The sequence below is a fragment of the Equus przewalskii genome, chromosome 7, assembly GCF_037783145.1.
Source record: "Equus przewalskii isolate Varuska chromosome 7, EquPr2, whole genome shotgun sequence".
NCBI classification, from domain to species: Eukaryota; Metazoa; Chordata; class Mammalia; order Perissodactyla; family Equidae; genus Equus; species Equus przewalskii.
In genome coordinates this window covers 20,558,731-20,583,448 of record NC_091837.1, presented here as the reverse complement: position 1 = coordinate 20,583,448, position 24,718 = coordinate 20,558,731, and the positions used below count along the sequence as shown (strand labels likewise).

At 56.9% G+C, this 24,718-nt stretch overlaps 1 protein-coding gene across 1 annotated transcript; it reads right to left on the bottom strand.

The window, feature by feature from the left end:
* Positions 1–169: 169 nt before the first annotated feature.
* SLC8B1 (solute carrier family 8 member B1) lies at positions 170–23,695 on the bottom strand. The gene is made up of 17 exons (XM_070628831.1): positions 23,477–23,695; positions 22,374–22,899; positions 21,020–21,268; positions 16,078–16,230; positions 15,941–15,993; positions 15,734–15,791; positions 15,473–15,578; positions 15,229–15,396; positions 14,199–14,306; positions 12,113–12,172; positions 11,739–11,869; positions 9,688–9,829; positions 6,965–7,086; positions 5,369–5,522; positions 4,521–4,601; positions 3,079–3,143; positions 170–983 (listed from the first exon to the last, which is right to left on the bottom strand). Exons 3-17 carry the CDS (start codon positions 21,173–21,175, stop codon positions 786–788), a joined length of 1,755 nt encoding a protein of 584 aa, XP_070484932.1. The 5' UTR covers positions 21,176–21,268; positions 22,374–22,899; positions 23,477–23,695; the 3' UTR covers positions 170–785.
* Between the last annotated feature and the right edge of the window lie 1,023 nt (positions 23,696–24,718).

Sequence of the window (24,718 nt, the reverse complement as noted above, 5' to 3'; positions counted from 1 at the left end):
CGCAGCTGGGGAAGCCCAAGGAGCAGGGCACAGAGGGGATGCCGGCGGCCGGCACGAGTCCTAGAGGTGGAGCCTGGAGCCATGCCGTCCACTCTGGCGGCCAGGAACGGGGCCAGCGCCACGCTGACAGGTTGGAGCCATTGGGTTAAATAAAATGTATTACCATTAATTTCGCTTGTTTCTTCCGGCTTTATTAACGTGGCGACTAGCGAGTTCAAAATTTGGCTATTTCTGTTGGATGGTGCAGCCCCAGAGCTCAGCCCTTGTTGGCCCGAGGCCATGGCACAGAACGTGTCCTGTCCACCGGCCCGAGCCGCATACTCCCTAACGCTGGGCTTGGCAGCTGCTTGAGTCCTGAGAAGGTGCGGGAGGGAGCAGGGCGACTGTGGGCAGGGGCCTGCGCCTCCACAGCTGCTCCAGCCCTGAACACTTTGGGGGTCACCCAGCATCACCGGGCTGGAAGGCACCCAGTCATCCCCTAAACCCCGAACCCCAACCTTCGAGAGGCTCTGGAGATAATTCAGGGATGTCTCCTGGCTTCTGTCTGGAACCCCGTCCACGGTGAGGCCCGGTCTCCAAAGTCCCAGAAATAAGGCTGAGCTGTGCTCCCGGCTCACCGCAGCCACTGGGAGCATCTAGCAGGGAGCCCCCCAACAGGGCCACAGCCCCTGCCCCGCCACGCCTGCTGGGCGGCTCCACTGAAGATGCTTCCGCCCTCCGTCGTCCATCCTCCATCGCACCGCCTGCGGTGACACCTCCCCGCCGCCAGGCGGACACAGCTTCGCTCACACACTTTTCAAGTGAATCACTCCAAATTCAGTGAGCAGGGCCACGATGAGGAAGCTCGCGTAGAAGAGGAGCAGGCAGAGGCCGTAGGCTTTGCTCAGCTGGAAGCACTGCAGCGGGACCGAGACCAGGGAGCAGACGAGGCTGAGGCCCAGGGCGCCGGCCAGCACCCACACCAACAGTCCGTCCGGCTCCAGCTGCGGGGACAACGGGCAAGAGGCTGGGTGTCACTGGAGCTGACCGGTAAAGTGATGGTCGAGGGCCCCTCACGGGGGGCCAGGGAGGGACTTCAGCCTGCAGCTGCGGGGCCTGCCTGTGGGCAGGCACCCCACCCAGAATTTCCACGTCTGAAGCCACCTAGTGTGTGGTAATTGGGGATGGCGCCCCAGGAAACTAATATGATATACGTTACATACATATTTTCATGCAGTTGTTGAAAAGTTCTCAAGCGATACAGAAAAGGCAGGGGAACTGTCCCCTCCCCACTTCCCCTCCTTGCAGACTTAGCATTTATCTAGCCTTTGTCAAGGACAACACCGGGTACCAGGCCAGGCGTTTCACACCTTCCCAACACGTAAGGGGAGCATTATGATTGTCACCTCTCCGCAGATGAGGAAACTGAGTCACTAATAAGTGACAGTCCCAGCTCTTAATCGATACCCTCTCCTGCCTCCCCATATGGTGACATGTACGTGCACATATGTGTGGATGCACATACACACAGACCTGTACGTCACAGCTGAAACCACCAATGGGCTCACACAACACGTATTGAAGAGCGGTCTGTGCTTTGCACCCAACAGCACTCCGTGGACAGACATCCTTCCACGGTGACCTTCCAGGAGGCCTTCTGTCTTAGGCAATTACCAGCTGGAGCATTTCCCAAGCTCAGCACAAAGGCGGTGGAATGCGGGCGTGGGCGGGGGGGCGCGTGCACACACACACACACACACACACACACACACTCCACAAGGAATAAGAGAAAAGAAACAGGCCCCTCAGGGAGCCAGCCTCCAGCCTCATTATCTGGAACTGCCCGAGAATCGATCATGAAAGGGACCTATTAAGCCCGGGAAGAAGGCAAACACAATTTGCAGAGGGTGTTTATCTTTTAGCAAAGCAAACTTTTCAGGCGGTAAGCAGCTATTTGCTTACGGGCGTGGCCCCTGTGAAAGGCTGGCCCTGGTGCCGGCTAATTACAAGTTAGCCACAAGAGTCTATTCAAGAACGGGATGCTACTGGAGAAGGAGGTGGGCGACTGTGCCCATGGATGACGCCATCTTTCATCCGCACGACATTCCAAGTGCTTTCACGTGGGGAGCCCTAAAACCACAGGACTGGGCCACATCCCCTCCTCGTCTTAACTTCTCCCTTGTTTGGTCTCTGAGTCCACCTCCTTCAGAACAGAGATGCCTGATGTTGCGCCCGCGGGTCGAATCTGCTCTGCACGGGGTGCCATTTGCCATATGCAATGTTTTACAATAAAAAAGGTCACCTAGGAGTCTTGAATTCTCTAGAAAGTCTGGAATATCTGGCCAGGAGGCCCACCAGCATCGCCCACACATTTCGGTTACCTGCCGGGCCCGCCAGGTGTTTGAGTTTTCAACCTTGTTGGAACAGTGTTTCTCAAGTGTCCTACCTTCAGGGACCCCAGGGGCTGACTGGAAATGCAGATTTCCAGCCCCCACCCCCTGGGATGGATGCAGGGGTCAGGAGGCCTCATGCGCCCCCAGGAAGTTCTCGGGCACCCTTGAAGCGGGAGAACCTCTCATAGTCAATGTGAGACCCTTCTCCAAATCTGTTGGCCCCCGTTGTCTGCAGCTATCTTCAACAGATGGCGTCTTTATTCTCTCTGAGCCCAGCCCGTCCCCTGGGGGCAGTGTTGGGACAGAGTTCAGCCTGGCCTTCCCCCATGCACACTTATCCAGGAAACTGTGAGAAGGTCACTGACTGACCCCATTTCACAGGTGAGGAAACCGAGGCTCAGAGATGTCCTCACTCCCTCAAAGTCACAGACTTAAGTGAGAGGATCAGGACCCAACTCAGGGCCTTCCTGCCCTTCCCCTAAAGCTACATCCTAGTGACCCTGTGAAATGGAAGGAATACATCTTTCCAACCTTATATGCAAAATATTTCTAAGATAGTCTACAAATCAGACCTGTCACAAATTCAGACAAGTCCTCTCGCCACAAAGTGTCAACTTGCGAGGCGTGGATCGTCTCCCGTCCCACTGGGGAGGACAAGGAGACAACATTACAAGGAGGTCGCTGGCAGACGCCTCTGGCCACTCACCTTCACCTCCGTGTGGCCCCTGGAGATCTGGAGCAGGCAGCCCAGCCCCACCCCCACCAGGATATCTGCAGCCGGGCTCAGGAAGTTTGCTGGAACAATCGCCCCGTAACCCTGGCCACACACCCTGTAGGCTTTCTTTACGGTCTGCACGCCACCCCTCGCCCCCCACAAAAAAACTGAGGAGATCCGCTCCGGTTTTAGCATCTCCAAGATGAGTGTCCAGTGTACACTCTGCACTCAGCCTGTAAGGATCGAATGAGGTGACAGAAATGCTTGGCACCCGGTGAGCCCTAGGTAGCTGGAGAAACCAAGGCTGGGTGAGGTGAGGTGACTATCGTGGTCCACTGGGGACTGGTGATGGAGCCCTGGTCAGGGCCACCTCGAGCAGGTGTTCAGGCGACACTGCTGCAAGCAGGGCTCCCTCCTTCCCACCCACCCTGAGAGTCAGGACAGGCCACAGCCCGGAAGCCAGGAGCAGGTCTCAGCCTGGGGATCACAAATGGCGGGGAGGCCTGCATCGGCCTGGCGAGTCTGTGTTTCCCCAGCCAGCTGCCTGCCGTGCAGCTCACCCCGCAGGCCCCTGCCTCGTGGAACCCGGGGAGAGCTGCACTTGAAGCGCTTTTAAACAATAGCACTTTATTTCACAACCAACAACATCTACTGCTCGTTGAGTATCTGCCACGTGCTGGGCACTCACCTTGGTGCTTGACCTCATCATCCGTCTTCACCCCAACCCCCTCTGAATTTACAGAGGAGACCGCCAAATAGGACGAGCTCTGAGGTCACACAGCTGGCACGTCGTGACACTAGAACTGGAACCCAAGACTGTCTGGTTTCGAAGCCCTTTCTGTTTCACAGCCCCAGGCTGCCTGACCTTGTGTTTCTATATAGACCAGCGGGTGGCAAATCACAGCCTGCCGGCCAATCTGGCCCACTGCTTGCTTTTATAAATAAAGTTTTATCAGCACAGAGTCACGTCCGTTCCTTTACATTCTGCCTATGGCTGTTTGACATGACGACAGCAGAGCTGAGTAGTTGCAAAACAGATCGTGCCCCGCGAAGTCTAAAATGTTACGCTGTGGCCTTTTAAGAAAACGTCTGCCAACCCCTGACATCTACAGACCACGACAGCTATACGCAAGAGGGAGGGGGTCTTCAGAGGGCACGCTCCTGCTAACACCACCGCGCTAACAATGAGAGCATCTGCCAGCACCGAGCGCTGGCCAGGCGCCAGCATTTCTGCCACCTCAATCGGTCCTTACAACAACCCTACCAGGTCGGTCCTCTCGACATCCCCCCTTTGCAGATGCAGAAACTGAGGCCCAAGCAGCCGTCACCTGCCCCAGGTGTTCAGCAAGAGCCAATCCTGAGTGGGGCTCGGAGCATGGCCCCCAGAGCCCGCACCACCAGTGCTGAGGCGACGACAGCCCCATGAAGGATACTGAAGATGATGCCACCGAAACAGGCCGAGAATGCCATCCGCGGGTAGCCCTGGCGGGCCAGTGTGAAATCTGAGAAGACATCTGCGGGGAGACGAGAAGAGGCCTTGAGTGGTGAGTGGCTCCCTCCTTCCCTCCTTGGTCGTTCGCTCCTTCATTCTTACTCACAGCCATTCAGTCAACAAACATTAATGGGCCTTGCACCAGCTGGCTGGGTGCTATGGCCACAGTGTCCTAGAAGACACGATTCCCTCCTTAATTCCTTTTACTCCTCTCTTTCCCACCGGGGGCAACTCTGTGGGTATGACAAACCACCACCAAGTTTTCACCCCAGTCCCATTTGCTGCTGGCACACACAGTAGCTCCATGCAAATTAGAAAAAGGTATCAAAAAAGTAAGTGGAAAGAGAGCTAGATTTGGGCTCCCCTGACCCCTTGTCTGGATGCTCTCATGCAGTGCACAACCTGGCCAACGCTACTTGGCAGCTGTAGCTAAAGGATATTTGTTTGTATGTGTGAATGCCTACACATGTCACACACCCATGGACACATTAGCATCGTTGGCTGCAATGGGCTCCATGTCCTGCCTGAACTCTGGGGAGCCGCTGGGTGTCCACACATCAGAGAGTGGGGAAGAGGCTGGGGCTTCTACATAGTCTCCAGGCCCAGGTGAAGTCCAGGCCATCTCACCCCAATGCCCAGTGATGGTCACTCCAAAACGACAGTGGCACTGAGCACATACCGAAGGCAGATGCCCCGGATGCCGCTGCCCACACGCCATTCTGGCTGGGGGAGCCATGAGCACTGTGATGAGGCCATGCTCCTCCCAGAATCCCACCCGGCCCGAGTCACCTCCGATGCTGTTCCCCCAGGCCAGCAGCGTGAGCCCCAGGACAGTGTTGCTCAGCCGGAAGACCACGCCCAGGGACCGCAAGATGTTCACCACCTCGGTGGCGGCTGCGTTGATCCACAGGGCGCTGGTCAGGAAGCCCAGGAAAGCAAAGAGCTGGGGAGGGAACAGTGTGTTGATGGGACCGAGGCCCGCCCCCAACAGGGACACAGCCTCAGGTCCTCATCTGTGAAATGGGACAGCAACAGCACACAGTGCGTGCTCGATAAAATGTTGGCTCACTATGACTGCTTTGTCAAGAAAGGGTTCATCGTAGCTTTCGTCAGATTTCCAGTCTGTGGACCAAGTGCCACCCCATCGCGCAAAAAGAAACTCCATACCCACCGCAGTCACGCCCTCCTGCCCAGCCTTCCTCCCAGCCCCTCCTTTCTGTCTCTGTGGATTTGCCTACTCACGACATACAAATGGCCGCACCCAACACACAGTCCTTTGTGACTCTGACTTAGCGCCATGGTTTCAAGGAGCGTCCACATTGGAGCAGGTGTCAGTACTTCCGAGACTAGCAAGAAACTCCGGCTGCAAACCATTCCTCTAACCCATCAATGTGCTGAAAAGTCAATGCCCTTTGCGTTGGTACATCAATTCAGAGTTTCTCAAGATAAAAACTACCCTTTTTTAAAGCAATAGATAGTAACAAATTATAATTTTAAGTAAACTTTAAGTAAAATGTTTAAGTAAACTTTAAGAAAAAGTCTCCAGAGGAACTGCCTAAAAATTCCGTTGCGCGCTGCCCGGCGGAGAGGGTGGACAGACACCCGCCGAGACCAAACCGTCCGTCACAGGAATGCGGTGTCGCCTCGTTAACGAAGCGGAAGCGAGTCTGGTGGTTCCTCCCAAAGCGGAGCATTCACTTAACGTTCGGTCCCGCAGTTTCACTCCTAGGAAGACGCCCAGGAGAAAGGACAGCATATTTCCAGACAAAAACGTTTACGCCCATGTTCATAGCGCCTTATCCGTAATATCCAAAAAGTGGAAACAACCAAATGTCCATCAGTGGATGAATGGACAAGCAGAATGTGCTGTATCCCACTATGGCATGTTAGCCATGAAAAGGCACGATTTACTAACACCTGCTACCATACGGATGAACTTTGAGAACATTCTGCTGAGTGAAGGGAGCCAGTCACAAAAGACCACACACTGTGTGAGTCCATTTTTACATGCAACGTCCAGAACAGGCTCATCTACAGAGACAGAAGGCGCACCGGCAGTGAGCAGGGCAGGGGGGCAGAGAAGTGTTTGGAGTTCTTTTTGGGGCAACGACAGTGCTCTAAAATTGATTGTGGCGATGGCTGCAGAACTCTGTGACTATATTAAAAACTACTGCATTGTACCCTTCAAATGGGTGAATTACATGCTATGTGAATTACATCTCAATAAAATAAAGCTGTTACCACCCCAAACAGGACCTTGAACAGCTACCAAACCCCTCAAAAGTGGCTTTAAACATGTGTCATTTACTGGCCTAACTGCCCCAGGACGTCCTCCTGGGAGCCCTCAGCGTCCCCGTCCCAGCTCAGAGAGCGAAGGATGCTTACCCAGTGAAGCCTGGGGGGCTGCCTGTTGGATGTGGCAAAAAAGGTCACTGCAGCCACAGCCGTGCCCACGATGACCACCACGGCCCACACGGGAACGAGGCCACCTATCTCATAGACGCCATCTGCAGAGGGACAAGAAAGGGAGCTGGTGCCCTCTGCAGCTTCAGCTCGCCACCTCCTCCTGGAGGCCCCCCAGAATGACTGTAGGGGCCTCAGGGAGAACCACAGATAAAACTCACGACACTCAATTGCTTGGATGTAAGGTAGACACCTCCTGTGTGCCCACTCCTGTCCCAGGCACTTCAGGGGGACAGAGAAATGAAAGACACAGCCCCTGCCCTCAAGTGAGTCACATAGGAAAGAAAGATAGACACATGAAAAACAGACTTCTCCGGCCTTTTCTCCTGGAACCAGGATGGGGATGGCCAAGCCTCCTCATTACCATACCCTCTCCCGTGCCCATGGCAGACATTACTAATCAGCCACGATGCTCTGTCCAGCCGAGCTTCCAGCCAGGCGTTCCCATGGCTGGGCATCGCTCCACGCGAGGAACCGTACAGTCCAACCCAACCCTCCCACTGGCTCTGGAGCCCGGCACCCGCTCTCCTGATAAGTCTATGCCCCAAACCAATCCGCCCTAAAGTTATGAAGGTGCCAGAGGCTTCACAGTGAAACACTGAAAGGAGGAAACCCTGCAGCCGGCAGCACACGGCAGAATTCTCCGCACACCACCCTCTGCACCCTGGGGAGGCGGTCCTGCTCTTACAGGCAGCGGAGGGCTTGAGGGCCCATACCACGCACCCAGACTTTGCTTTTGTCCTTCTCTTAGTCCAGCTCGTTGGCCCTCAAACGTCAGTGGGGGCCAAATGCACAACATCGTGTGTATGAGACATCACGGGTGATTCTCAGTAATTGTGACAAACGCGTTTCACTAAAACACTGGCTTTGGAACCTGGCACCTGCTCAGAGGCCCTTCTCTGGATGCGCCAAGCCTGCACTAGAGGGGCTCTAGGAGGAGGGGGGACGTGGGGAGCCAGAGAGCTCCTGGGGGCCCTGAGGGGGCGGGGGCGCCGTGGCAGAGGGGAGCAGGTCCGTGCCGGCAATCGCAGAGAAAGGCTGGGGACACGCTGGCCCAAATGACTGCTGGGGGACATGGGCTTCTCCCAGGACGCCTCTGAGTGGAGGTGTGACCACAGCCTGCAAAAGTGGCACTTTGGAAAGATGGCATTGGGGGCGGCCTGGCGACGCAGGTGGCTGGAGGCTGCAGTGAGACTGGGGGCTCTGCCGGCAGACACAACACCCACCCCGGGCAGGGAGCCGAGTCTGGGCGTTCTCTCTATGCAGTGCTCAGCCCAGAAGGGGGTCACAAATGCCACTAGATGGTGTTGGGAATGTGGACGAGACGCTGCCTACCACAGGAGCACATCTCAGGGAGGCGCTCCGTCTGCAGCTCCCCCTGCACCCAGGAGAAGGCCTCCATGGGCGCTGACCGCCTGCAGCATCTCTGCCACCTGCCAGACGCCCAGCTGACAGGCTCCCGCTCGGAGGCCGCAACCCCACGGCATTTACTTCCGCTGTTACCTTGGTTTATTGGAAATGACGTCACTTTCACATTGATGCAGGTAATAAGTTTCCTTTTCAATAAATTTAGGTTTAAAAGCAGAGAGCTGATTGAAGAAAAATATCATATACAAGAGTGTAGAATGGGAGAAACATCAAGAAGATGGTTCGTGAGTGACTGATGCTTGAGAACCACTCTTTTAAGCAGCCACACGGACTGTGAAAGCAAGTCCCTGGGCTGAGAGGCTGGGCGTCCCGGCTCCGTAGGGAACGGAGGGCTGTGACCGACCAGACAGCTGGCACCCCCAGGGCGTGCCCTCCTCAGCTCCGGGGTGGCCCTGTGCCCTGATTGTCTCTCCCCTCCCCTCCGCCTCACCTTCCCTCGGTGCCTGTGTCCCCCATAAATCAGGGGAGAAACTCACAGGAATTTCACAGCCCTTTCATGCTGACACAGTTAGAGCAAATAACGCCACACCGGACCACTCATTTGCCACCAGAGCCACACCTCCACCTCCAGGTGGTGCCCCTGGGCTCAGGGGGAGGATGACAGAGAGAAGAATGGGCAGCACGAGATACTAAAGTTAGACAACAGGAAGAACCTGACCCGTGGGAGTTAGAAGCTACCTGACAAGACTGGGCATTTCTTCCGCCAGAGCAGGTCAGAAAAGGAGAGGACAGCCTGGGACAGAGAAAAGTGACATGCCAGTGGGGACCAGCCAGCTTACATATATGAGTGAGGTAACCCACCCAGGTCACCCAAGAGGCAATGGGGGGCCTGTGATGCTTCAGACGGCAGGCACCCCCATCGGGGAATGCCCCTGCTCAGCTCCAGGCAATTCTGCCTCCAGGAATACGGCCCAGATCTTCTTGAGAAGCCCAGACCTGGATTTTGAAGTGAAATCTCCAAATTTTTTAATGCAGGCAAATAGCCAGAGGGCTGGACCTGGTCCAAGGGCCACTCGTTCGCAGCCTCCGTCTGGAACCAGCAGGACTGGATCAATTAACTGCAGGAGGCTGGCATCCCTTATGGCATAAGCACATATTAAGTGCCTGCTGCACGTCCAGGATTCTGCCACTGGCCCAGGGTCCCCCGTGTGGCTGAGAAGAAAACTCTGGAATGTGGGGAGGCAGAAGGTGGGCAGCCTGGGGGAGGGGATACTCACAGGCCCCCGACTGCAGGGTCAGGACCAAGACCAGGGGGCTGACCACCAGGTGCAGGCAGTTGAGGGGCCGCTTCCAGTTGCCATCGTCCTTGTCGGGGTCCATGACGGGGACGGTGAGGAGGAGCAGGAACTCCACGGGCAGCTATCGGGGGCGCGAAGGCAGGATGTGGGGGGGGCCTGTGCTGGCTGGCCGCCCCCCGGGCTCAGCCACTCACAACAAGGCTGCTGGTGCTGGAGCACCGACCGTGTGCAGGCCCCGAAGCACCTGGATCGGTCTCCTGATGCTGTGACCAAGGGCCACACACCGAGGGCCTTCACACAACACACACGGTCCCCTCTCAGTGCTGGGGACACAGTCCCGAGATGAGGGGCTCGGCAGGGCTGTGCTCCCTCTGGAGGATCAATGGGGCAACGCGCGTCCTTGCCCTTTCCAGCTTCCAGGGGGCGCCTGCATTCCCTGGCTCGTGGCCCTGAGTCGCTTCAAGCTGGGCTTCTGTTGTCACATCTCCTCCTCTGACTCTGACCCTCCTGCCCCCCTCTCTCCCTGTGCGGACCCTGTGATGACACTGGGCCCACCTGGATAAGCCAGGATACCCTCCGCATCTCAAGAGCCTTCATCACGTCTGCAAAGCCCATTCTGCCATATCAGGAACACATTCACAGGTTCCGGGGATCAGGTCGTGGACATCTCTGGGGAGCGCTTCTTCAGCCACAGCATCTTATCCGCTAATCCCGACAACAACCCTGGGCACAGGAACTATTATTTTCCTACCTTCCAGTTGAAGAAACTGAGGCTCAGAGAGGTTAAGGAACTTCTCCAAAGCCACACAGAAGGGCAAATGCAGCTGGATGCAGGGCCAGCTCTGAGTGGCCCCACACCTTGTGTTCTAGCCAATAACTAAATTAGTAATAACACTTAGGGGGCGTTTACTATCTGCCAGGCCCTGTACCCAGCCCTTCACAGTAGTTTACGAAATTGTCACACCCACTGTGGTAGGCTGGATATTGTTCCCAATACTCCAGTCCCTCCTATAAGGGAATTAAACTCCCACACGCTTTGTCAAATGACTAGAGTCTGCAGAATAGATCTCCCCATCCCATTGAACTTGAACTTGGCCATGTCACTTGCTTTGGCCAGTGGGCTGTTGGTGAACGTGACGTGAACAGAGGCTTAAAATGTGCTTGTGAAGTTTGCCTCCGTCTCTTCCGCCAAGAAAAGAGCTCGCTCCCAAGGACCCACTGGCCCCGGAGTGAGATGTGGGGCAGACCTGAGTCACCGGCCACAGCCCAGATGACCCAGACGCCCTTGAATGAGAAGATACGTTGTCATCGTAAGTCAGTGGCACTCTGGGGGTTGTTTGTTACGCAGCATTGCTGCAGCAATAACTTACTAACACAAACAACCTGGAAGGAAGGCACCATCCTCATCCCCATTTTGCAGTGGAGGAAACGGAGGCTCGGAGAGGTGAAGGGACTTGCCCCAGGTCACGACTCAGCCAGAGCCACCGTGGGGTGCAAATACATTCGTTCCTTGCCCTCTGGGACTGAGGAGGCGTCACTGTACACAGGCTTTCTGGGCTGTCTCCAGGAGGAGGTGCGGGCGGGGGTGAGAGCCCTGACTTTCATGATACAGGTGGTGGCAGCGGCCGCAGTGGTCCTTGTGTGTATCAGCCTGGGGACCCCGCTGAGATCTAGGCTCCAGGAGACACTTGGCTCAGGAAGCAGCAGGTGATCAGAAAACGCCATCTTCATCTCCTGGGACCTCACCGTGACCCACTCCTTCCCCAGCCCCAGGTCCCTGCCCTCACCCAGTCCTTTCTCTCTGTCCCTGGGAAGATGCTCTCCTTACTCCGTGGTGGGCAGAGCCCCAGGTCAGGCCCTCGGCCAAGCTCTATGACTCAGTTTCCCCATCGAGTCGCAGGTCATCGATTCCAGGAGAGTCTCAGCAGACCCCAGCCCCTCCCCTCTCATTGCGCTGGAGAAGGTTGTGTGGCCACTGTCCTGCCGCTGTCATGAAGCCAGGAGACGGCTCCAGGGTCCCTCCTTCCTACCTTGAGCACCTTGAGGGCCCTCCAGGATGCTGACTTGCTCCTCCACTTCCTGTAATCCAGGGGGTTGAGGCCGTGGATCAGGATCTGAAACGTGGTCTCCTGGGAGAAGAGCAGCGGCCGGTACTCCTCCCCTGTGTGCACAAGGCGGGGAGGGGCGGGGGTCCGGGGCTAGCTCAGCCTCCAGGAAACCCTCTCCCCGCCTCCCACCAGACTTTCCAACCCTTGAAGGAGGAACACCCAGTGCCTGGCAGGGGGCAGGTGAGGCTGGTGTGCAGCCTCGCTCCTGGCACCTGGACAGCCCCCTCTCCCCGTCTCTCCACGCCCGGCCCTGCCCCGTGCCCCGACCCCCGCAGGGCACAGTGTCTCTGACTCACCGTAGTCGTAGCTGTTGGTATTGGAAGACACTCGGTCCTCCTCGGACTCTGAGAGCATCTCTGTAGGAGGGAGGGCGTTTCACGTGAGCCAGCCAGGGAGCCCAGACCCTGCCCACCGCCCTGCCAAGGGAGGGCACCTCCGGGACACGGCAGCTTTCAGGGGCAGGTGCCCAGGCCCTCTGTGTTTTGGACGTCTCAGCAATCACCACGCATGCTCAGGGATTCTCACAGAGTGAAAAAGTCTAACACAAGACACTTTCAAGTGGGATGATGCAGCTCTAACGATAAACTGAGTAAGACGTAACTCAAACATTTACCGACTTCAGTTTTGTACCTTTCAGAATCTGGAACCCACCCTATTTTTCCTTTCCCATGTGACTTTGCACAGGAGGCCTCTGGAAGGCTGACAGACCTGGGCCCAGCACAGAAAGGCCTGAAAGGAAACGGCCCCCTCGAGTGAGGAGTGGGTGCTCCCCTAATCCTATCTCTAGGGGACTCGGGGTCCCTCTCCAGGCCTCTGTCCCCGTTTGTTCCAGCCTGATGGGCCATGATGGGTCTAGAAGACAGCACAGGGGTGATGTCAGCCGAACTCTGAAGGCTCAGCGGACAAAGAGGGGAGGAGAGGAAAAATCGTGGCAGACTTCCTGTAGGAGGGGCATAAGAGGAAATGAGACACAGTGCTGCCCTCCAGAAGCTCACAGTCCAGTGGACAGACATATAAGTAAGTTAATAACAGAATGGAGGGATAAAGGCTGTGCTGGGGTGAGTCAGGAAGCTGTGCAAGCCCAGAGGGGACACCTGGGGGTCCCCATAGAACGCACTTTGTGCTGAGTTCTTAAGTTTTTCAGAAGGAGGGCACACCAGGGAGAGGGGACAGCACATGCAAAGGCCCAGAGAAAGCCAGAGGGAGCACAGCATGTTCAGGGCTGTGGGGGCGGCTCCACACAGCTCGGGTGCAGAGTTCAGGCTAAGAAATGAGTCTGGAGAAGAAGGCTGAGGCCCGGCACAAATGGCAGAAGATCCAGTGCAAGGTTCTCAGGCTCCAAGGCTGAAAGGCGCCAAGCACGGACAGAGGGAAATAGGCCAATTCCCCAACATAACCAGGGCTGCAACCCACCCGCCTCCACGTGCGGGGAGACGACAGAGAGCGGTGGGGACTGGGGAAAACTGGAGCACACGCCTCGTCCTAAGAGGGACACTCAGCTCCACCCGTTGTGCCAGGTAGGGGTGGAGCACCGGGCCACATCTTCTCCGGTTTCAAGAGAAGCCAAACTTTAGGATTTTCACATCAAATCTCTTCATTTTCAATCTTGGCCGAATTTTCTAAAAGAACATACTGGTCACACCATGAAACACAACACTTCTGTACGTAAGAGGTGGCCTCTAGGTTTCCAGTTGTGGCCTCTGGCACTGCGGGCAGGCGATGGCCTTTGGGGTCTGGGCGCCCAGGGTTCGAGTCCCAGCTTGCCTCTCTCTAGCTCTCTGGCCTGGCAAGGATTTGACCTTCCTGAGTCTTTCCTCATCCACAAAAGGGACACTAATAGTGTCACCTGACAGCCTCGCCGGGAAGAAGGAGCAAAATGATACACGTGCCTAGCAGGCAGTGAGCACTCGATAAATTACACGTGTGTGCATGCTGTGCGTGTATTTTCTATTTGTGTGTGTTGTGTGTATATATTTGTGTGTGTGCATGTATTTACGTACACATGTGTGTTGTATACGTGTGTGGCATCTGTTTGCATACGTGTTTGTGGTTCTGCACGTGTGCTGTGCATGTATCTGTGCTTGTGTGTTATGTTTGCATTTGTACACACGGAAGCGTCTGGATTTGACCCCGGGGGTAGTGGGAGCTCTTAGAAAGACGGTCCTGGCGACAGCACGGAGGAGGCAGAAGTGCGGGGCCTGGACAAGAGACAATGAGGAGGCTGACGGCAGCAGCGAAAGCGCGGAGGTAGGACGTGGGCGGAAGGAGTAGAGGAAGCAGGAAGAGCCGGGCAGCAGTGAAGGGCTCAAGAGACGGAGGAACAGCGAGGCACAGGCGGGCCAGCCCCATGGCCTCTCTTGGGGGCTCACTTCAGACGCTCACCTGGCGTCCCCGGCATGGAGTAGACCAGGGACCTCCTCCGCTGCCATCGGTAGATCCAGGTGCAGAGAACAACAGTGACCACATAGAACGCATACAGGCCTAGGTAACCTGCAGACAAAGGCGCAGGCCGTCACCAAGTGGCAGCCTGGCCGCGCACAGGGCCCAGACAACAAGAGCGGCAGTGCTGCTGCTGCTGGCTGTCACTGGTGGCTCTGTGTGTCAGCCCCGCCCAGTACCAGTAGGGAAATGGCCATGTCCTGCCCCCACCTTGCTCCCCTACCTTCCTCGGCCCATGTTCCCCTCCCACCTCTCTTCCTGTCCCCCTACAATCCAGCAATCAAGGAGGTAACGCCTGGCACAGACAGTGGCCTCCAGGACCCCACTCAAGTGCTAAGGGTCGGCGTCCTGCTCTGTGTCCTGAGCTCTGGCTGTGCTGGGTTCGGCCGGTGGGAGACCCGGCCGCAAATCAGAGGCAGCGGGAGAGAGTCTGCCTACGTCTTCTCCGCCCCTCCCTGCTGTGGTACTCTGTCCCTGGCAGGGCCCGTGAGCCCCCATGACTGTCGCGCACGCTGGGCGGCACCAGGTCCGGCCCTCCAGCCTCACTAGGCTCCAGTCACCCATTCCTTGCCCCTTCAGGGGCTCCCACTGTTGCTGGTCCCTGGGGGTCTCTGCATCTCAGTGTCCCTCGTCGGTCTCCTTAACCCTCTGCAAAACGCCCCCCTGTCCGTGTCCCTCGAGCCTTCTGGATGGGACGTGGACGCTGCCGGGCCCCTGATGGCCACAGTCAGCATCCCGGCTCCACGGCTTGTTCAAATTTGAAACTGTGAAAATTCTGAACATCGCCCCTGCCTCTGCCCCACCCCCTTTGGTTATCTGAACCACACGCTCCCCTTTTTCTCAAGCCGGCTGGAGTAGGGTTTCCATCACTTAGAACCAAAGCTGACTCTCTGCCCTGCTGGCCACCCCTGCCTGTCCTGTGCCTCCCAGCCCTCAGAGCCGGGATAACCCCGCCGGCCCCCTGTCTGCTCACCCAGCGCCCACGCCAGGGGCACTCGGCCGCGGTAGAGTGCGGTGAAGGTCAGGAACACGGCCACCATGTAGAAGATAACGTCTCTGAGGAAGGGCCTGGACGCGGCTGTGAAGGGGCGCAGGATGGCGATGCCGCCGGCCACCACGGTGGTGACCAGCACGCCCGCGCCTGGAGGAGAGGACACCCAGCTCAGCCCCCTGCGCTGCTCCTGCTGCCCCGCCACCCCCAGGCGGGCCGCTCCTACCAAACAGGGCCCCCAAGGCCAGGCCGGCCGTGCGCGGATCCGAGAAGGCCACTATGGCACTGAAGATATCCGGCGCGCCGTTCCCAAATGCCAGGAAGGTGACGCCATGGGGGAGCGTGTCAAGGGGGCTCGGTGCAGGGGCCCCAGCCTGCCCAGGCCTTTCCTGGGCCATGAGCCCCCCACCCCGCCTCCCAGCCGCCCCCCTCCCTGCCCTCCCTCCCTCCCTCCCTCCCTCCAGGGTCCAGGTCGACAAAAGGATACTGCCACGTTGTGGGAAAGCCTGAGCGTGGTGGAAATGGCAGACAAATTAGGGCAGAAACTACGGAGGAAAAGCAAACGGTCAGTGCTTCCACGGTCGGTGACCCCTGTCCTCATCCTTCCCCCAAACTCGGGGTCACCCAAACGTCAACCTCCTGGGACTCCCTTTTCCCATCTATAGGCTGGACCTGAGGCCAAGGGCAAACTCACAACTTCTCGGCAGTGACTCCTAGAATCAGAAACAGGTACAGCAGCCAGAGAGCCTGGGGGGCCGGCGAGGGGAGGGGGCGTTAAGTCCAGCCCGGGTCACCCGCCCCTCTCACGGGCTCCCCGGGGCAGGGCCTCACGTAGAGGGCGATGGCCAGAGGGAGGAGGTCAGCGGGGAAGTGGCAGAAGATGCCGTCGAGGTAGTCCAGGTACCCCCCGTCGCTGTGGCAGTCAGGGTTGGTCCGGATGAAGGCACAGCGGTCAGAGGCGTTCAGGCCACACACATCTCGACACTGCAGGAAATGGGGGACATCAGGGGCTGACACCCCACGGGAGCCTGGACCAGGCCCACCCAAGCAGCTGAAGATAAGCTCCTTCACTCTGGTTCTCTAAGCCCCCATCCCTTCCACGTGCCAACGGCACGCTTTAATCTATAAAAATAAACTTGCATTTGAAATTAACATGAGTAATTTATGAATACGTTGGTTTAAAAAACAAAACAAAATAAAAAGAAACGACGCATAAAGATTTCTAAATCTACCCTTCTCATCCCCATCCTCCATAATCCCACCTCGCTCTCAGAGGTCCCACCATGATCAGTTTGGAGCGTACCCTTATAGACATTTCTCAGTTCAATGACACTTGTATATCCATCCTATTACACGTTTGTTTTGTTTTATAGAAATGGCTCCATCCTAGATCTCAGGTTCCTGCAACTTGCTTTTCCCACTTCACATATATGCCCTATATTAATACACGTAACAATGAAGAAAGCGATAGGAGTCAAAACACTCTGAGTGATTTCTCTATGCCAGGGACAGAGCCAGGAGCTTAAAATGTATCTCGATTAATCTGTACAACCATCTCGTGAGGAAGGTACTGTTATCATGCCCGTTTTACAGATGAGGAGAGTCAGGCGATGACCCAGGGTCTGCTCAGTGGCAGAGTCAGAGTTGGAACCCATTACTATGGATGACACACAGCGGAGGTAACACTTCCCTCCTGGTGGCATTTGGAGTGTCTAATTCGTCAAGAGTACCAACAACCAACTTCCTTGCATGCAACTCTGAGCACACGTGAGAGTATTGTGTCAGCGAGGATTCCAGAAGTGAAAGTGCTGAGTCAGAGCATATCCTGGTCTGGCTTCCTCCAGAATCGACCCAGAGACAAGGATTTATGTGTGAGCAGTCTGTCTGGGACGTGTATGGAACGCAGGCTCCGAAATGGGGACGTGGGTTGGGGAGGGAAGGCAGGCGGTGAAGGCTGCGTTGAGACACGTCCCACCTTGGGCTGGGGAGCTGGGTATTTATACACCGACTCCATCAGTCACGAGGAGCCTGCTGGGGAGGGAGGTGCCAGTTCCCCAGCACTTCCACCCACCATGCTCATGGAAGGTTCTGGAAAAGGTACTGGCAACTTGAAGTCCACAGAAGCCCACTGAAATAGGAGGGTCCAAAGGATGTGGGCAGGGCCCATGTGTCTGTGGCAGAGGCATAAGCGTCTTAAACGTTGATGGATTTTTGGCCAAAATACCCTCCCCACACTGCTTACACACACTCCACCAGCAACGGGAAAGGTGCGGTTCCACGCCTGCACCCACACGGGTGCCACGAGTCCCGTCCAGGCCAGTGTGGGAGGCGTCTTCCCGTTAAACTGCAGGTCCTGAGCGCTGGCCATGGGTTAACGGCCATTCGCATCCTTCTCTGAACTGTCAGCTTTTCCAATGAGAATGTTGGCTTTTTCTTATTGACTGGGAATAGCTCGCCAGACAACGGATATTTGCCCTTTGTCACGTCACGTGTGCACTTGTTGAGGGAATGCCCTCGGCCTGTAAGGTCCCCCTTGTCAATTTTTTCCATTCAAAAGCTTTGTCAATACCATCTCACACCTATCAGGATGGCGACTATTAAAGAAGAAGATAAGCATTGGAGAGGACGTGGAGAAATTGGAACCGTGTGCGCTGTTGGCGGGAATGTACGATGGTGCAGCCGCCGTGCAATACAGCATGGCGGTTCAAAAACATCAAAAATTGAATTACCGTTTGGTCCAGCACTCCCACTTCTGGCTATAGACCCCAAAGAACGGAAAGAGGGTCTTGAAGAGAGATTTGTACATCCATGGGCAGAGCAGCAATATTCACAGTAGCCAGAAGGTCTTTCTGGACAACCTGAGTGGCCATCGATGGATAAATGGATGACCAAAGTGTGGCAGGTCCACACAATGGAATATTATCCGGCCTTAAAAAGGAAAACCTGCTGACACACTATAAGACGGATGAACCTGGAGAATGTCATGCTCAGTGAAGTAAGCTGGGCACAAAAAGACAACTACTGTAGAATCTATTTATCTGAGGTACCCGGAGCAAAGTCACCGAGACAGAAAGTAGAAGGTGGGTGGGGGCTGGGGGGGAGCTGTCTAATGAGGACAGAGTGTCCGTTTTGCAAGATGGAAAAGTTCTGGCGACGGGTGGCGGTGATGGTCGCACATGAGTGTGAACAGACTGAATGCCTCTGGACTGCACACTTAGAGAGGCCGAAGACGGTGAATTTCAGGTTATGTCTATTTTGCCATAATATAAGAAAAACAAGCTTTGTCAAATCACAGTTCCACACCCCCCGCCCCCCCCACCCCGAACTCCCGCCAACACCACACTGGAGGGGAGATTTCTCACCTCTGAGCCCTCTGGCCACCTCCCCAGCCTGGCCCACCGGCCCTTCACTGATGCAACACTGAGCCCCCTGTACCATTCTCTGTGCTGTTCCTGCTGCCTGGCACCCCCCTCCTTCTTTCCCCCCAGTTAATCCACATTTATCCTTCAATTCTTAGTTCCCGAGACGCTTCTTCCAGGAAGCCTTCCCTGACCACCCCCAGCCTAGGTCAGATCAGTTATAAGCTCTCATCGCCCCGGGACTTTGGAGCACAGACAGGTTTAACGTCTGCCTCTCCCACCAAAGTCTTGCACACTGCCTGGCACACAGTAGGCCCTCATAACTGTTTTGCCACACAGTGTGCTGGGCACCATCTCACTCAGTCTTTGTAACAGACCTAGGAGGTTGGTACAATTATTTCCACTTTAAAGTTAAGAAAAGGGAGGCACAGAGAGGCAAAGTGAGTTGCCCAAGGGCACACAGCCCAACACTGAGAGGTGGTTTCAAACCCAGCTCTGCCTGGAAGTTACCAGCTGAAGCTCCTGGGGCAACTGCCCCACTGGGCAGGGACAGCCTCCTCTGCCTGCCCTCCCCCTCACTTCCTGTCCTCCGTCCTCCCCGGGCTCAGGGTCAGCCAGGGAGGACACAGCGAGAGTTCCCATGGCAGCTCACCTCCGTCGTCCCCCAGTTCTGGCTCCAGAACCACAGTCCTGTGCAGCCCGCTGCCCCCACCCCAGCTGGCCACCCCTCCTCCAGGGCCATCGAGATGAGTCCCCGGCTCTCTGCCCTGGGGCGGCAGAGGTAGGGTGCTATTGCTCTGGGCCGCGGGGGGGTGACTTTTCATTCTCCACCCATTCCATTCCCTTCTCATCCTCTTCCCTGAGTCACTAAGGACACCCAGGAAAATATCGGCCCCTCTCCTGGCTCGGTCACTTCCCTGAACCTCAGGGTCCTCATCCACAGCACAGAGACAATCCTGCCCATCTCAGGGGACCGGGGGCGGATTCGCTGGGCTCAGCACAGTGCTGGCGCAGGTGCTCAACAGCTCATAGACATCACCTGGCACGAGCCACAGATCACCCCAGTTTTCCCGCCCGCAAGGAGCACACCCCAAGAGGCGGCAGTCAAGTTGATGACCACAGTAACCACAAACCACTTTCCCATCTGTAAAATGGGTGTAATTACCTGTCGGCCTGCCTCGGAGGGCGGGCATGCAGGCTCTTTGCAGCCCCATAAAGTGGGCGTGGGTGCTAAGACTCAGCCCATCGCCCGTCAGCTCACGAGGGGAGGAGGCTGCTATTCCATTCTCCCCGGAGAAGATACCCGGAGAGAACGGCCCCCACGGGTGGTGGGGACTCCGGGAGTCATCTGGAGCAGCCCCCCGCCTCCAGCCTCTCATCAGATCTCTCTGACCTCTCCTCCCCTCACAGACATCAGAATGGAACGACACAAGTTCCCTGCAGTCCGTCTCAACGGCTCAGACCGTCCCTGCCCCTCACCCAAGTGTCCCCATGGCTCTTGCCTCAGTGCTCCCATCCAAGTCAGCGGCACTGCCATCCCCGCAGTCACGAAGGCCAGAAATCTGGAGCCATCCTGGACTCCTCCCCTTCTCCCACTGTACCTCTCCCTCTAAGCAATCTCGGGGTGCCTTCAACATTGGGAAGAAATCCCGCCGCTTCTTTCCCATCTTCCACAACCAGCATCACTGACCTGGAGCTCTGGGAGCCTGCACTCCCTGCTGCCACCCTCGCCCTTCTCAATCCAATCTCCCCAGAGAAGCCGGACAGATCCCTTGAAGAAATCAACCAGATTTTGACATCCCTCTGCTTAAACCCTCCCTTGGCTCCCCACTGTTGTAAAACAAATCTTACCTCCTAGCCTCAGCCTATAAGGCCTTTTGTAATCTGGCCACCACTACCTCTCCATCCTTAACTCTTAACACTTTTCCCCTCACTCTGCCATTCTGGCCTGCTCACTGCTCTGGGAACACGCTAAGCTTGTACCTGCCTCAGGGCCTTTGCACTCACTGTTCTCTCTCCCTAGAATGCTCGTCCTCCAGATATCTGTATAAGCGGCTTCCTTTCTCCATTCAGGACTTGGCTTGAACGTTACTTTCTCACAGAAGCCATCGGTGACCACCCAGTCTGAAATAGTTAGAAATACTCCCTCCCCTGACAGCCCCTACTCTCCAATACCACTTTATCCTATCATTTGCAGGGCACTTGGCATCTCACCACCTGAAATGTAGAAGCTCACTTCTTTAGTGTCCTCCCAGGAGACCAGCTGCGCGAGGGCAGGGATTCTTGTCTATATCGTCCCCTAGTAGACCCCAGGGGTCAGCCCAGCCGCTGGCACACAGTACACGTGCAATAAAAATTTGTCAATTAGACGAATACACCCCCACCTGATGCCAGCGTCCTGTCTAGGTACTCACGTCTACCACGGCGGTCTGGTTCACACCTGAGGCTGGAAACTGGGGGCTAAGGTGGGCCCCTGTAGACGGGCCCCTGGCCCCCAACGCTGTCTCCACCATCAGCAGCACCCAGAGCAAGTTTGGCACCCAGGGCAAATGCAGCCGCCTGCCAGCCATCAGCCCCACGGGCCAGCCCTCACGCTCCACACTTCTCCTTCTGCAGCGGTGCAGGTCCACACGGCCAGCAGCAAAAGCGGCCTGCAGGGTGGGCTGAGAAGGAGGGACGGTGTCAGGGAAGACCCCAGGACCCCAGCAGGAGGGGCCCGACAACTTTTTCAGCTGAGGATCTGTGCCCCCCAGGGAAAGCCCATGTAGAGGTTGGATGGAGGGCCCCAGGGTCCAGCTCAGCCAGCATGCAGGTCAGATACCCCCACTTCCCAAGCCCCCAAGAGTGTCGCCATGGAAACCTAGGCCCCACCTGCCTGCCCGCCCCGAGCCAGAATACGGAGGCTGGAAGGGACAACCCCCAGGCTCAGAATCCAGAGACAGCTGCCCCCAGGGGCCAGGTGGGGGGATGAATATGGGAAGTGGGCAGTGGTGGGGACTGGGCCAGCCCTCAAAACAACGAACACAGACTTCTGCATGTGGACCTGGCCTCCGTGCCACTACTCTGAAACGACTAAGCAGTGTTGTTCTCGGTCTCTCCATGAGCCAAGCACTTAACAGATGACCTCACTGAATCCTCACAACCTGCCAGGAGGGCGGCTACTATTATTCCCACTTTACAGATGAGCAAACTGCGGCACAGAGAGGGGAAGCCAGGCCTGCTCCTGACCCTCAGCCGCTGCCCCTTGCCTCTCTCATCTGGTCCTCGGGATAATTCTGGAGATGTTACTGTCTGCATCCCTTTCACCCAGGGGGCAGCTGGGCTCAGAGGAGTCCCATAAATTGTCCAAGTTCACAGGGCAAGGAGGCCACTAAGCCACCAGCTCCTCAGATGGGGAAATGGAGGCCCAGAGGGAAGAGAATTGCTCAAAATCACACAGTCTGTTAGCAGGCGAGCGGGCTGCACTCTAGTCTAGCATCTGCCTTTTCCCTCAACGCCAGGGCAAAAATAGCTTCATTTTTCTTCCAAAGAAATTAAACTGGGGAAAAAAGTCACTGGCACACTAATTTTCTTCTTTTGCCTCTTCCACACGTTGTACACGAGCATGTTTTATTTTTGCCGTCTAGAAAAACGAAGCCCAGAAAACAACGGTTTTTTGGTAATTCTTTGCACAGACGTTTCTCAACGTCCTGGCAGGGGCAGGAGGAGGTCCTGGGGGAGGAGAGGGGAAGAGGGCAGAGGACCCGTGTCCTAGCACTCTTTCCTCACCTGCTGACCGACTCTTCCCTCTTCCGTTCTCTGGAACTTCACTTGGTGTGGAGTGGGAACCGGGCACTCCAGGTTTCCAACTGAGTTTCAGCCACTTAGGAGCTGTGTGGCCTTGGGGTGGTCACTTCACCTCTCTGAGCCTCTGATTCCTCAACTGTAAAATGGAGATAAATGCTGGCCCGTCGGAGCATGCAGTAAAGGCTCAATAAATGCTCGCCCCTCTGCGGTCCCCAACTTGAGGATCGGCACGTGTCTCATCTCTATTGGCCGCTGATTTCTTGCACTCATTCGCAAGGGCGCATTAACTGAGCTCCTCCTGCGCGCCCATCCGGTGCCAGGCCCTCAGACGTTACGGCAAGATGTGTAGATCTGATAGGAAGGAGGAAGGGCAGGAAACTGGGGCTGCAATCCCGTTTGTGGCTGCACTTTCTGGGCGCGAGACCCCGGGAACGTCAATGTGCTCAGTTCCCCAGTCTGGACGGATGTTGCGAAGTTGAATCCGGTTGCTCGGTTCTCCGGCGACGCCCTGGCGGGCGGGGAGGCTCCTCTTACCTCGGGCCGGGCCTCGGACCGCACACTGCGAACCTCGACCCAGCGGGGCCTCGCAGCCTTCCCGATCCCCACCCGCCGGCCCCCGCCGCCCGACCTTCCGGGCCCCGGAGCCGCCACCCGGGCGCCCCGCCCGCTGCACCGTCCCGGGCTCTTCCCAGGCCCGGCCGGCCCCGCCCCCGGCCCCGCCCCCAGGGCCCAGGCCCCGCCCCGAGACGCGCCACAGCCCCGCCCCCAGAGGACACGCCCCCGAGGGCTCGCCCCGCCTCTGCCCTTAAAGGCCCAGGCTCCGGGGCGGTCCCGAGGGTCTTCCCCTCTGGCCACCCTCCTCTCAGTTCCCTGCCTGTGGGTTCTGCTTTCGCCGCTAAAGCAGAAGCTGAGATGAAACCTGATGGTGAACACAGCAGGAGGCCGGAGAGGGGCTGTTCGAGGGTGAAACTAGGGGGTTCTGTTCCCGGGGGGAGGGGTGGGCGACACGGCGTGAAATGCTTCCAGTCATCAATGGTGACAGGGAGTATTTGCGAAGGTCGCAGGTGGGGAAGGTCCCGCCTTACCCGCAGGTACTCCGGCGGTCCTGCCTGAAATGCCTCTGTCTGAGAGACTCCTGATTGAGTTCAGAATTTCCTCGGAGCAGCATCGCTTTTAAGAGAAGAATTTGGCAAATAGGTCAAGACAAGGGAGTTAGTGATCTGCTCGTCCTGACGTCCCCCCTCCCCAGTTTCCCAGCCTCCTGGAGAAGTTCTGGCCTCCTCCGTCTTTCCTTCCGCTGAGATGGGGAGGACACTGGGGCTGGAACTCAGGGTGATGAGGCCGGAGGACGTGTCTTCCCAGAACATTGCTCCAGCGCCGCCCCCGCCCCCACAATTGGCGCACGTCTGGTCCCTATGTCGGCTCCGCTTCCTCTTCACCCGCAGGACAGACCCAACCCTGAGCCTGGAGTTCCAGGCCCGTCATGGCCGGCCCTAGCGCACCTTTCTGACTTCATCTTTTACCCCCACTCCACCCCCTCCAGCTCAGGCACACCCTGTTACTTACACACGACCACACCTCGGCTCCTCTGAGCTCCCTGCCAGGGCTGCCAGCCCTTCCCTTTTCCACCTGACAAACTCTGACTCATGCGCCAGGCCCAGCTCACAGGCCACCACCTCTGGGTTGTCCTCCACCCTCCTCCCTGCACCTCCATGCCCAACCCCACGCCCGCCCCTACTCCATCCCCCCCAGGTTCCTTACCTCCAGAGCATGCTTCTAGGTCCCTACTCTGGGATGGATGACATTGTGGTCCAGAGTGTGATAACTTTGGAATCTCAGAGCCTCAGGTTTCTGTGTGACCTTCGGGAAACACTTAGACTCTCTGAGCCTCAGTTTCCTTCCCTGTAAAATGGGGATGATAATAGTACCTACCTGATGGAGCCCTTGCAAGATGAAACACAGCACTGTGTGTACAGCTGCAGGCCCCAAGCCTGGCGCGGAGTAAATAACCCCCTCCATGGAAGGCATTGTTGCCACTACTATTCCATCAATCCTGCAACGTAGCCACTTACATGCTGGGGTCCCCCACCGGCTGGGAGCCCTCACAGCAGGGACCAGGCCCAGCTTGTCCCCACGTCCAGGCAGCCAGCACAGGGGATCCCACAGCTAGTGTCTGTGCATGGGAATGACTGAGCCGGCTCTGGGGTCAGCTGCTCCCCGGGTCACCCGCTCTTGGGGCAGAAGCTCCAGAATTGCTGAGTTTGGAACCAAAGTCCTTCCCTCAGGGGCCCTGACTCTGGTCCTCGGGGGCCCAGCTGGAGTGAGAA

Bases quoted from the DNA above. Each gene is read 5' to 3' on its own strand.
- SLC8B1 (XM_070628831.1), bottom strand. From the start codon at position 21,175: ATGGCTGGCAGGCGGCTGCATTTGCCCTGGGTGCCAAACTTGCTCTGG. The intron at 9,830-11,738 runs GTAGGAAGGAGG...CGCCCCCGATAG, and splicing joins GGGCCCTCAAGGTGCTCAAG to CTGCCCGTGGAGTTCCTGCT. The intron at 4,602-5,368 runs GTGACTCGGGCC...GTCTCCCCGCAG, and splicing joins CTGGGGGAACAGCATCGGAG to ATGTCTTCTCAGATTTCACA.